This window comes from Rhinichthys klamathensis, unplaced genomic scaffold (assembly GCF_029890125.1).
Source record: "Rhinichthys klamathensis goyatoka isolate OS25496 unplaced genomic scaffold, OSU_Roscu_1.1 h1tg000523l_1, whole genome shotgun sequence".
Lineage (NCBI taxonomy): Eukaryota > Metazoa > Chordata > Actinopteri > Cypriniformes > Leuciscidae > Rhinichthys > Rhinichthys klamathensis.
Genome location: NW_026607002.1, coordinates 3,275,587 through 3,289,947, shown reverse-complemented (window position 1 = coordinate 3,289,947; position 14,361 = coordinate 3,275,587). Strand labels below are relative to the sequence as shown.

Genomic DNA, 14,361 nt, shown 5'->3' with positions numbered 1-14,361 from the left:
ACAAATATGTAAATTCACTCAGTTTTCACTCTGTAAGTTCACTCACATTTGTAACCGCACGGTCTCTGCCATCAGTTTAGCATTCACCAGTTTCATACGTGATACACACATGGTTAACTTGAACTTTTAGACATCTATATACGAACTATTTACACACTTCAACGAATGTCATTTTACATTTTTCACAGCCATGACTTATACTAAATGTATTTGCATGACAATTTGTTTATATCATACCTGGTAAGGGGAGATATTACAGACACGGAGCTGCAGCTTCACTATCTGAGTCTCTGTATTGTTTGTCTCTGAGCAGCGCGCGCGTCCGCAGCAGGGGAACAAGTCTCAAGGCAAAAGTAATCAAATGATCATCTTCTTCTTTGGATTTATTGGCGAGTCGCATACCAATTTTAGGGTGCATACCGCCACCACCTGTGCTGGAGTGTGAAGTGATTTTGGTCTAGATATGTTAAAAGATATTCTATTCCTAAAACCACTATGCTTAATGAATTTTAAACCTGACCTTATAATTTCCCCGGATCCTTGTTTTGTGTTTAATATGTTATTGATTGTAAATTCTTTTCATCACAATTCCTGTAGCTCTCTTATTAACTCATTCCTTTCCTGTTCATACCTAGGACAAAATAACAACACATGCTCAACTGTTTCCTTTACTTGGCATATTTTGCATAATCCTGTACCATGTTTCCATATAATATAAAGTGTAGAATTAAGTTTTGTATGTCCCATCCTTAGTCTTGTTAAAATAACCTGATCGTCTCTATTTAAATTTTGTGTCAATATACTTTGTCTTACAGTATTATGTATATTGTAAAAATGTCTTCCTGTTTTACATTCATTCCAATTTCTTTGCCATTTCTGGTTGCATATTTCTTTAATGATACTTTTTCCTTCCATCCTACTTATTGCAACTGTAATAGTAGGGATGTTCAGTTTAAGTGACTCTTTAGCCATTTTATCAGATCTTTCATTAACTGGTATATCAGCATGTGCTGGTACCCAAACAAATTTAATTATTGTTCCAGTTTGCCTTAAATCTATACAAAATATTCAATGTTTCTATATAGATATCATATCTAACCATTTGATGTGTTTGTAGGCTTATAAGTGATGCCATTGAATCTGAACATATCACAACTTTATTTGGCATCACTTCTTCCACCCAAATAAGTGCCATCTGAATTGCCACCAATTGTCCCATCTGTTAATCTCCCATATTTTTCTATTTTAAATTCTGGAACATAAAATGCTGATCCAGTACGACCTATCTCTGGGTTTCTTGATCCATCTGTGTATATTGGAAGAAATGCATAATAAACTGTTCTGATATATTCAATTGTATAGCTCTTAATAATCAAATAATCGATCGTCCACAGGCAAGGAATATCAATCGCCATCAACCAAAATCATACAGTCATCAATGACAACAACATATTCTGGTGTAACGAATCACACAATAATAATATACATAAAATGTATTTAAGGGGGGGCCGGAAGGCCAATTTAGCTCAAAAGGAATGATTCATCGATTTGCAATGAATCTTGACCGAATCACTATGGAACCGAGCAAATGACTCGTTTAGAGTTCATTTGAACGGGCCGTAATTATAACCTTGGCAACAGATATGAATATCCAATCTATAGTGAAACACTATGTATTAGCAAGGTAACTTTAGATCGACAGTACAAGACATTTGTGCAAGCACAACACAAGGCAAATATCTTTTCAAATATATTGACGACTTTATTAACTATTCTAAACACATAAAACTAAGGTCTAAACACAATCACACACACGCATTCATACAAGGCGCAGAGGAAGAGAGAGAGAGAGAGAGAGAGAGAGAGAGAGAGAGAGAGAGAGAGAGAGAGAGAGAGAGAGAGAGAGAGAGAGAGAGAGAGAGAGAGAGAGAGAGAGAGAGAGAGAGAGAGAGAGAGAGAGTTTTCAGAGTGAGATGCACTTTGTAAGACATGACCTGAACGAACCACCAAGCATTAATTTAAACCTTCGTTTCTTAGACAGGTTATTCAATTTACATTTGCACCAGTTCAGTTCAGAGTCTGGAGTAGCTGCTACTTGCTTGTCTTTGCGTTGCTTAGGGAGTTCCCTTTTTGCGGTGCTTCGTCAAAGGGGTTTCCCGACCGGGTCCATGTGGCTGGTTGTCTTTGAAGTGCCTGGATGGAAGTTTCTGAACAGCCTGTCACGTGTAATTGGCAGGCGAATAAGAGTCTTTACAGTTCGAAGCGCGTTGCAGGAGAGACGTTTAAACGAACTTTGCAGCAACTTAACGTTGAACCGATACTTTTATGAAAAAAAAAGAAAATAAAGGAAGAAATGAAAGTAAGATGAGTTAGATGGCTTGAATGAGCTGTTTCAACCCCGATCTTGATGGGTTATTTGTCTGCTGGTCTAATTTGGTCTGGTCGATGTAGAAGCGTGCGAACACGCTCTTTGTTGTTTTCAGAGAGAAGCACGAACAGGAACACTCTCTTGCTGTTGCTAGAGAGAGGCGCAAAACTTAATTCAACACCGAACCGAACTCAAAACCGAACGGCAACCCCGAACTGCTCTCTGAACCGAATTTCTTTTTCTAACTCTAACTCCTTTGTTCGGGTCTTTAACTTAAACGTTAGTCCAACCTCTTTTGGAGAATTCTGACCAATGAGACAATGGCATCATTTTAGGAGGTGGATCGTTCCTACTTATCGTTATCTGGGATCTGCTTGGGTTCCAGCACTTAGCAGAGAAACAAGAGACCCCAGTTTAAACATTATAGATTATTATAATCATACAAAACATTTTACACAGATTTCAAACAAGCCACCTTTTGAATTAAGGGCATACGATTCTTTTGATTGGAAGCACGATACCCTTTCATCCATACACACAGTTATATCACAATTACATGATTTATATGTGATCTACGCATAATACAAACATGAATTGTAGGAACAACAGGAATTATGATGTTTGATTAAGTCCACGGAGCATTGTTCTGCGTGAGTTTTAATGGGTTTGATATGTAAAGTCTGTGTAAGTCTCTCACGTTCCATGGAAGCGTGGTCTGTCTTACATCGCTGTCCTGCTCAGCAGTGGTGATGCTGAGGGAGGTCAAAGGTGGTCAGGCCCCTTGGTGGTCAGGCCTCGTTTCACCATTTCTGAGCAGCTTTGTCTTGCTAGAAGAGTGAGACTGGATACATTCAATTTTGAAAACCAACTACTTTTGAGGATTAAATAAAGGATTTCTAACTTCCTAAATATGACTGCTTTATGCATACCAGTTTAAGAAGGGAATGCTGCCAGTTTAAGCTCTGGAGAAAAAAAGCACAAGCAGGGAAGAGAGGGGAGGGATGCTTTAAAGGGGGAAGGGGCATACTTGAACTGTTTTTGAAAGTGTTTTAAGGTGCTCTTGTACATCCCTGTCCTTGTACTGCTGCTACAGCTAAAGGAATTGTGAGTGTCCTTTAGGCTAAACATTTGAAATAATATAAACAATATGATGTTCAAACTTGGGCTGCACAATTCATCGAATTTTAATCACGATCACGATTTTGGCTTCCCACGATCAAATTCGCGTGATCGAGCGATATTTAAAACGCGTCATTCCGGTCATAGAACGCTCCATATCAAAATCTTTTTTTTTTTTTTTGCAAAGCCAATCTAACGCTCCGTAAAGCCTTGTTTATACTCGACGCGTCCGCACGAGCGCGAAGGTGCGCGCGGCAAACATGACGTAATTGCGGTGTGGACGCCGCATCCGAAGATGAACGACTTCGAGCCGAATCTGGCCGAGCATGTATGTCTCACCGCACCGACACCCAGTTTGTGCGTCTTAAATTAGTTTCAAAATGAGCCTATAGCAAACATAAGCCATTTTAATAAAAATAAAGTTCCATGTTTTATAAAATGTCCATTAAACTTAATTAAATGTTTAGTGAAATAAGAAAATATTTAAAAGATCGTTAATTGAGTTGTATAGCCTGCATCCTACATACGTTTTTATATCCACATATTTTGTTCTAATGTCACAATAATAATCTCAGGGTTTACTGGATTTTACACGATTCTTTTTGTAGTGTTATTGGTGGTGATGTACTAAACTAAACATTAGCTGCGTCCCAATGTGCATACTAAATAGTATTGACAATTACCAATGTCACATACTATTTAGGATGGATAGTATGCACATTGGGACGCAGCCATTGTCACGTGTGGACCTTTCTTCTTCTCACGTTGATTCCTGATGGTTAAGAGGACAATTACTTTAGTCGCCCCCTGTCGTTTCACAGAATAGCACAACGGCGAGCGCGTCGAGTATAAACCAAGGGGGTAATCCATCGACCGGAAGTTGAAGCCGGCCGGGTGCCGCCATGTTGTAGCAGAACTTCTGTAACTGAACTGTACTGAACTGTAAATGCCCACCGAGAAGGTGTTTGAAAATGTGATAGTGACACATTTCTGGTATTAATGTGAGTTTGAAAGTAGATCAGTGTTTAAATGACGACAGTAACATTTTTCGTCTGAGAAATAAGTGAAAAATGTCTCAGAGTCTCTCTCAGTCAATGGCAGCTGAAAGCTGCTATCTGAGCCTGTGGGATAAGTGATAATAAGCTATTTATAGTAAAGCACAGTGTTTCAGTTGAAGAATCATAGACAGAGATGTTAGAAGAAATCATTGCCATTCAGAGGGCAATTTGTATTTGTAAATGTTTTAAATGTAAAACTGAATGACTTTAAAGAAGTCTTTAAAATAATAATGCAGATCTTAAACGGAAGAAGACATTTTATTTTATTTTAGGACCAATAACTTCTTTGTCTCATTTAGTCTCCACCATTCAGGGCCGATGGCTCCGGCTACAGATGAAGTACACTGAATGTACGGTTGTGATTTAAATTAACTGAGTATAATCTAAGCAGCTAGGTTTCTGCTTTTAAGATGGTTAATGGATTTAAGTGATTAAATACTGCTGTTATTAACCTGTCTCCCTGTGTGAACACTATTAGGCAATCGGAATGGCTCTGGTGACTCTTGAACATACCTTTCCTAAGCTCCAGAAAACAGCTGAGTTCTGTTGAAGAAAACTGATTGTGTGATGGGAAAGAGCATCACACAACCAGTGTGTACGTGTGTACAAGTGGCTACTCAATGACGGGATGATCTTCCTGGCCAGGGGACAGCCCAACGCAGGGGGTCACGAACATTGGGCACCTCCGGATGGAGGTGTTATATATGAGAAAGGTATGAGAGTTGAGCGCTGATTACTGGAGGCCACCGGGGTCAGCAGAGCATTGAGAGAACTGTGGAAGATGCTTGCTTCCTCCAGCTTGTGCGACCGAATGCAACAAGGTTGAACTCCGTGTTCATGGCTGTGGAGAGACGGCTCGGGATAGTGAAAGAAAAGGGAGAGGCAACAATGAGAATTTGAAGGATCCAATGTAAGTTTAAAAATGTTTCATATGTTACTCTTTATGTCAAACTCAATTCTGGTCCATATTGTCTATACTTTTACTAGCCTGGGAAAACCCAGACAACTTCCGGCAAATTTAGATTTGCTCTGAAAGTTAGTCTGGCAAAGAGCTCATTCAAGCCCATTTCCAATCCGCCGAAATCGAGGCACCAATCAGAAACGTTGGGGCGGGCTTTACACGATGACGACAGCGCTGGGATTTTGAACATGATTTTGTAGCCTACATTACAAAGATGGATGCCGCCGTCGAACATCACTCGTTCCAATCAGCTATCGCGTCTGTTTTGAGCCATTTGAACATTTCCTTTTTGTTAAAAACCGAGCAAAGAACAACACTCGGAGATGTTTCTCCGCCGCTCTGCATACGTCATCTCCTTCATCGCTCTGATTGGGTTTAGGTCTATCCGCGACGTCCGTTGGTGACGCCCCTCTGGAAATGATTTGTCTATGACACTTTGCCAGACCATAACTCAGTTACAACTTAGAATGGTCTGGTTTTAACCAGGCTATACTTTTACAACAGTGAATTGAATGATTAACATTATATGATGAACTCACTATCATTGCATGATATCATGCATTATCCGATCATGAAGCAATGCAGTTTTTTTTGTCTTATTGTTTATATATTCTTGTCTTCATCACATGTTTAATCCAGCTGAACTTGCATTCCTGTCAGAGTATGCTGCTGTCATGACTCCAGTCGCCCAAGCAACTAACATTTTGCAAGCTGAAACCAATGTCCAGATGGTGTGTCTGCTCCCATCCGTCAAGCTCCTGAAAATCAAGCTGAACAGGATCAAGCTACCGCTGAAGTACTGCAAGCCGCTTGTGGATGCCTTTCAGGTGGGCATTGAGGATCGCTTTGGCCCTATGATGGAAGAGCTGGAGCCGCTGCTATTCTGCTTCCAAAATTCAAGACAAATTGGACACAGGAAGATGAGACAATCAAAGTAGGTAAGAAATAATAGAGTATGGGTGCATTATGTGTGTATTTTACCAATTTGCAATCACGAGTCACACATACAGCACCGCTCGAAAGTTTGGGATTACTTTGAACTTTCTTTTCTTTTAATGGAAACACACATGACCTTGTCCTGCATAGAAAATATAGCAAACATACCTATAAACAGGGCATTATGATGTTAGAGTAAGAAATTATGACGATGTCTGTATATTTCAAACACTGCCTTCATCAAAAAAGCCACCTTTTGCACCATTTACAGCCTGGCAGACCATAGACATTATAATTTTCAGTTTTTCTAGATGATCGGATGGTACCGCAGACCCTCACACTACCTCCACTATGCTTGATAGACAGCTTAAAGCATTGGTCTTGCGTCTGAGGTGGTGAAATTGTAGATCTGTATAGAGTGAAAAGGGCACTTGAAGGTAGGTTACCAAACCCACGTCATGCCATACCCTGCGGACAGCACTCGGTTGGGGCCAGTTTCCTATCCCCCAATCAAGTGCTGTCCACAAGGTATTGTGTGGGTATGGGAGCCTTCCTCCTTAGCCTAGTAATATGGGAGCCAAGCCTTCCTGTCTAAGGTCTGCCAGGCTGTAAATGCTGCAAAAAGTGGCTTTTTGTTTAAGGGAATTATTTAAAGTATAAAGTCGTCATTTCCCAAAAAAAATGGGAAAAATTATAATTGCTGCAGAGGCATTTCCAGTGAGGCAGTGATTGGACAAAAGAACGCCAGGTCGTTACGAGTTAAACTCATACTGCTACACAGGGTTCGAAGGCACAAGATAGTGCCAAACAGCTAGATGCGTACTTGTCCTGTTCAGCAGATAACAAGGACTTGCTCAAGTCTTTTCCAGCTGTGTGCAAGTTGTCTGTTAAGTTAAACACACCCCTTCCAGCATCAGCAGCCTGCGAGAGGCTTTTAGTATCGCAGGATTAGTCTTTAGCCCTAGAAGAGTGAGACTGGATACATTCAATTTTGAAAACCAGTTTAAGAAGGGAATGCTGCCAGTTTAAGCTGTGGAGAAAAAAAGCACAAGCAGGGAAGAGAGGGGAGGGATGCTTTAAAGGGGGAAGGGGCATACTTGAACTGTTTTTGAAAGTGTTTTAAGGTGCTCTTGTACATCCCTGTCCTTGTACTGCTGCTACAGCTAAAGGAATTGTGAGTGTCCTTTTAGGCTAAACATTTGAAATAATATAAACAATATGATGTTCAAACTTGGGCTGCACAATTCATCGAATTTTAATCACGATCACGATTTTGGCTTCCCACGATCAAATTCGCGTGATCGAGCGATATTTAAAACGCGTCATTCCGGTCATAGAACGCTCCATATCAAAATCTTATTTTTTTTTTTTTGCAAAGCCAATCTAACGCTCCGTAAAGCCTTGTTTATAGGCTACTCGACGCGTCCGCACGAGCGCGAAGGTGCGCGCGGCAAACATGATGAATTGCGGTGTGGGCGGTCGTGCGCGTTGGGTGCGCAAGACCCCATTTCGCCTGGCGGTGTGCACGGCACTTTTTGTAACATCGCGCACGACGCCGCATCCGAAGATGAACGACTTCGAGCCGAATCTGGCCGAGCATGTATGTACCGCACCGGCACCCAGTTTGTGCGCCTTAAATTAGTTTCAAAATGAGCCTATAGCAAACATAAGCCATTTTAATAAAAATAAAGTTCCATGTTTTATAAAATGTCCATTAAACTTAATTAAATGTTTAGTGAAATAAGAAAATATTTAAAAGATCGTTAATTGAGTTGTATAGCCTGCATCCTACATACGTTTTTATATCCACATATTTTGTTCTAATGTCACAATAATAATCTCAGGGTTTACTAGATTTTACACGATTCTTTTTGTAGTGTTATTGGTGGTGATGTACTAAACTAAACATTAGCTGCGTCCCAATGTGCATACTAGTTGACCAATGTCACATACTATTTAGGATGGATAGTATGCACATTGGGACGCAGCCATTGTCACGTGTGGACCTTTCTTCTTCTCACGTTGATTCCTGATGGTTAAGAGGACAATTACTTTAGTCGCCCCCTGTCGTTTCACAGAATAGCACAACGGCGAGCGCGTCGAGTATAAACGCCTCGTCCGTTTGGAGAGGTGCGCGCGCAGTCAGCAGAGACTCGCGCTCTTGCGGACGCGTCGAGTATAAACAAGGCTTAAACCACTGTCTGATCACGCTGGACAAAAGCAAAGCGAACTGCACGAGCAAGCGACACTGCGCGAGAGAGACCGGGTGTGTCCGAGAGCGCGCTCGACAGTGCGCGAGAGATACCGAGTGACTCTGCATGCGAGCGAGAGATACCGAGTGAGTCTGCACGCGAGCAAGGAAATAGCGTCAGGTCGGGTCGGACCAAGGGGGTAATCCATCGACCGGAAGTTGAAGCCGGCCGGGTGCCGCCATGTTGTAGCAGAACTTCACTTGAGTTAGCATTTCCATTGACTCCCAGTCATTTTGGCGTCACTTTGACAGCGAATAACTTTACATCTGAGGCGTTTAAAGACTCCATTTGTCCATTATTTATTTCTAAAGAAACACGACAATGTATAAAGGGCTCCATTACCTTCTATGTTACATTATGGCCCCGTAGAAACAGATTTAGTAAAAATAGGCTAACGATTGCGTCATAACCACTCGACTCTCTGTCGCGCTGTACAGAAATTACCTTACAGACAGGAGGAGAAGCTCGCAGGCAATCGGGGGGACGTCCCGTCAAGGGAGAAGCCCATAGATAATGAGTCCATAAAAGCAACGGAATACTTACTCCTGCTCACTCACGCCAAAGAACTCTTTGCTCAAGTTCCCCGTCTCTGCAAGATTAACGTTGGCAGTTTTCACGCACAGCTACTAGAAGATTAACGTCTGTCAGACAGGTTGCTCACGTCATCAAGCTGAGTTTGAGTCGGTTTGAGTCTGCGCGTCAGGAACGGAAGTTCTCAAAAATCGCTAAAAGTGGGCTTCAACTGTCTCAACTGAGTTCCAATGAGATCGCTCTGTCCATTTCTTTTACTGTCTATGGGTCGGACTCGGGTCGGGTTTTTCTTTAAAAAAAAAAATTTATGCACGTCGGGTTCGGGTAAGTAGTGATTCGGGTCGGGTACAGGTTTTAGGACCCGAGAAGACCTCTAGTCTGCACGCGAGCGAGAGAGACCGAGTGAGTCTGCACGCGAGCGAGAGAGACCGAGTGGCACTGCGCGTTTGAGACAGTGTATCCGAGCATTAGTAAATTGGTACATACTACATAGTAATATATAATTAGGCCTACTATATAAGAGGCATGGAAGTTCCATTAATGGACTCCAATGATCAGTACTACAAACGTCTTTTTTTAAAATATTGTTAAATAAATAGAAATAATTTGAGCACATAAACTTTCACATGGAGGATTAAATACGATTCAATTTATGCAGTAAGATTTCACAACTAATCACTGACACTGTACCATGTCAAATAACAATGACTGAATTGTATTCATTAATCGAACTTCCATAGTGCATAGTTCTGCCTTGAAATGTTCTCATTTTTGGTCACATTCTGTTATGAAATATTTGTTTTTTATTGATTGTATATTTTGAGTTTTATTCACATCCATTATGCAGGTACAATGCAAGTTTAAATTTTGCTTCCTAAAATATATTTACACAATGGAAAATAGTGCCCTGTTGAAGTTTTGCTACATTCTCTTTATTTTTCTTTATTCTTTAAGGAGATGCACTGAATTTAGGTTGTTGTGGAAATTTTAATAGTCATTGATCCCTAACAGATATCATAAGAGAGAGAACCTATTCAATGTGTAAAATATATGCGTGTACGTGCTTGTGCGTGACGTTTCAGGAACATATGGGACAGAACGACTGACCTTAGGGACAGCCAGTTTTGGCCAGTTTATTTCAGTACCAGTTTGTCTCTAAGTAGAGACTGAACAGCAGTAAGGACCTTATCTGAGTGGGTGAAAGGTACAGCGGGTGAAGAGGAACCTTGAAAAGAGTATAAAGACTGTCTCATATCTTCCTGTTGTGTGTCACTCCTCGCACAGATTGAACTCCTGTGTGTTTGGGACTGAACCTATTCTTGCAAGAATAAAATACTTCTTTTTATTAATTTGACTCTTGAGTGTCTCTTACGCAGTGATGATGTTTAACAGAAGTTTTGCCACAACCCACTGTACTAAAACACAGTCACCAGATCTCAACCCAATAGAGCATCTTTGGGATGTGGTGGAACGGGAGCTTCGTGCCCTGGATGTGCATCCCACAAATCTCCATCAACTGCAAGATGCTATCCTATCAATATGGGCCAACATTTCTAAAGAATGCTTTCAGCACCTTGTTGAATCAATACCATGTAGAATTAAGGCAGTTCTGAAGGCGAAAGGGGGTCAAACACAGTATTAGTATGGTGTTCCCAATAATCCTTTAGGTGAGTGTATATTCTCTGGCTCATAGGCATCTTACAACAGTTCCCACAAGAGCGATTTATACATTATCATGACAGAATCTGCTAACCTACCACTTGAAGATAGTTTACTCCACATCAGCTACATAAATTCATCAACTAACCATCCAGAAACGTTCTGTTGCATTCTACAGTACATGTTGTCACTTCTTGAGTCTCTCCATCTAGGGCTGTCGCGGTGAAGGAATTTCCCTTGCGGTAATTTTGAATGGCTCAATAGCGCGATATGCGGTATTACCGCCAGTTATTTATTTATATTTGTTTGTTGCTATATAAATACATGTTATGATGTGGTCAGCATACACAAAACAATGTAACCGAAACTAAACAGCGTCTCTGCGCATTGAAAGACTGTCACTCAGCGCGCACATTGTTACACCAACGGACTGTCTTTGAGTGAGTCATTAAACCGTTCATTCAACGAAAACGTTCAAAAAAGCTGATTCCTTATCCTTAAATGATAGATGTAATGAAACAAGGTGTTAATTATTTTTTTCTCTTTGAGCTCCACTTTTGGGCAAAGCTGAAGCAATGCTTCACTTAAAGGCATTGATTCAATGTGTGACTCGCTGCTTTCCCCCCACGGCTTCCTCGCGCTGTGTAATGCCAGAGACAATTTATATAAAAGGACTTTGGTAATTCTGACCAGCGCTGACGCCATTCATGGTAAATACCCTTACCACGTTAAAAGGATGATACGACATATTTCGCTTTCCTTGGAAACGGCAACCTTTTCACGAATATACATGACTTGACTTCAAAGACAGACGCAGGTAATCGCACGCGCTCAGTCGATCACATTCACTGTCTGTTTAGGCTAATCCACGAAGCCTCAGTACAAATCACCATGATAAACAGTCTTGCTATCATTATTAACTTACTTAACATTCAATACACATGGTACGAACTACGAAGGGTGCCCTTATGAAAAAAGAAAACGCGGTTCGCAGTTGCTGCGGTTACTTGCATTCCTCTGCGGTTGGTCTGTCAGTAGCGCGGTATTGCATTATTGCAGTTATCGCGACAGCCCTATCTCCATCATTGTCAGACCCCGGTTTGTACATAAAAGGCTGTAAACAGATGAGCTCTTGAAGCCCCTCCTTCTACTTGAAAGGGCGCAGGAGCAGCAGCTCATTTGCATTTAAAGGGACACACAAAAACAGCGTTTTTTGCTCACCCTAGTAAAGTGACAATTTTAACATGCTATAAAAAAGGATCTGTTGGGTATTTTGAGCTACACCTTCACATACACAATCTGATATATCAGAGATTTTACATCTTGTAAAAAGGGACATTATGGGAACCCTTAAAGCAAAAACAGAAAAAAATAAATCTCACCAGTTCACCAGAAAAACTTAAGAAATCTTTTAATGCAAAACAAGTGTTTGAAGTTTAGTAAAGTTGAATCATATCATTATAAATCATGATATGCTTGATCAAACCATCACCAGACTTCAAACTTCACTACTAATTTAAGCCTTAGATTTAGTCACTCTATTAAACTATTTCAATGTCAAATTACTTATAAGGACAATATTTGTAAATCATGAACGTAAATGTGAACTTTGCTCACTTAGACGTCTTGGGCAATGCTTTTTCTCATGATTCCGTAGATTAGATGATTGAGCAAAACTCTTTCCACAGTGTGAACACTTGTACGGTTTCTGTCCAGTATGAACTCTCTGGTGGTTTTTTAAGTGGCTGGATGTAGTGAAGCTCTTCCCACAGTCAGAGCACACATAAGGTCTCACACCAGTATGAATACGCTCATGCGCTTTTAAAGGCTGTAGTAGTGAAAAAGTTTTTCCACAAAAAGAACAAAAGTGAGGCTTCACACCAGTATGAACTATAAGGTGGTTTTTTAAGTGGGTGGATGTATTGAAGCTCTTCCCACAGTCAGAGCACACATAAGGTCTCACACCAGTATGAATACGCTCATGCTCTTTTAAAGCCTGTAGTTGTGAAAAACTTTTTCCACAAAAAGAACAAAAGTGAGGCTTCACACCAGCATGAACTATAAGGTGTCTTCTTAAGTTTGATTCCACAACAAATGTTTTATCACACTGATCACAGCTGAATGATCTCACTCCAGAGTGACGGCGCAGATGATCTCTGAGATTACTGCTCTGAGTGAAACTCTTTCCACACTGAGAGCATGTGAACGGTTTATCTCCAGTGTGAATTCTCATGTGTTTCTCAAGGCCTGATTTTTGTGTGCAAGTCTTTCCACACTCAGAGCAGGTGAAAGATCCTTTTCCAGTTTTTCGAGCTCGTTTTTGTGGGAAACACTTTTCGGTCTGTTGAATGACTGTGTTTCCATCTTCATTTTTGAAATGCTGAGGTTTTTGAAACTGATGTTGTTTGTCTTCGTTCATTTCCATCGAGTCTAAAATCAAAATATCAAGTTTTCAAAAATTCAAATAAATAAAAATTACAACAATAAATACACTAATTTAGTCACAAAGCAAAAGATTTAGTCCTTTTTTCAGTTTTCACCTTAAAGGGTAAGTTTGGTATTTTACACTTAAAGCCCTGTTTCAAAATCGTTTCTGATTAAATAGAACGGTTAAGATTAAAATTTGGACACATGCTGCTGTCCCGAGAAATTTTGGTTTCTGTGGTCGCACCCCCCCACCTCTACAATGATTGCATAGGTGCACAGAAACAATCCTTCAAAAAAACGCATTAATCTTTAGTTTACAAAGACGTGAAACTCACCGAGTGGTCAGGGGTGTTCACTGATATGCTCACACAAAAATCGCTGCAAAAGATGCTTTCCAACAGGTTTTATTGTAGTTTTTGTCAAAGTCCATTTTCTTCCTGTTTTTGGTCGAAGTCCACAGTAGTCGATTGTCGAGTTCGCGCGCGGGATCATTGGTAACTAGATAACTAAGGATCGCGCACGCAAACTCGACAATCGACTACTGTGGACTTCGACCAAAAACAGGAAGAAAATGGACTTTGACAAAAACTACGATAAAACCTGTTGGAAAGCATCTTTTGCAGCGATTTTTGTGTAAACATATTAGTGAACACCCCTGACCACTCGGTGAGTTTCACGTCTTTGTAAACTAAAGATTAATGCGTTTTTTGAAGGATTGTTTTTGTGCACCTATGCAACCATTGTAGAGGTGGGGGGGTGCGACCACAGAAACCGAAATTTCTCGGGACAGCAGCATGTGTCCAAATTTTAATCTTAACCGTTCTATTTCATCAGAAACGATCTTGAAACAGGGCTTTAAGTGTAAAATACCGAACTTGTCCTTTAATGTTCCTCATCAGTCATTAAAGAGAATGAAGGAAAACACCAACCTATTTGTTCCTCTGTATCTTCATCTTTTATTCTGCAGGGTTCTTCCTTAATCTCCATCTTTACAATAGTATGTCCATAGTTTCTCCTGGAGTAATTCCTCCTGCTTTCTTCTTCTTCTCC

The 14,361-nt window shown here is 40.6% G+C and overlaps 1 protein-coding gene across 1 annotated transcript; it reads right to left on the bottom strand.

The window, feature by feature from the left end:
- Positions 1-12,472: 12,472 nt before the first annotated feature.
- LOC130073142 (zinc finger protein 239-like) lies at positions 12,473-13,311 on the bottom strand. The gene has a single exon (XM_056238570.1). The coding sequence runs from the start codon at positions 13,307-13,309 to the stop codon at positions 12,473-12,475; it is 837 nt and encodes a 278-aa protein (XP_056094545.1). The 5' UTR covers positions 13,310-13,311.
- Positions 13,312-14,361: the final 1,050 nt, after the last annotated feature.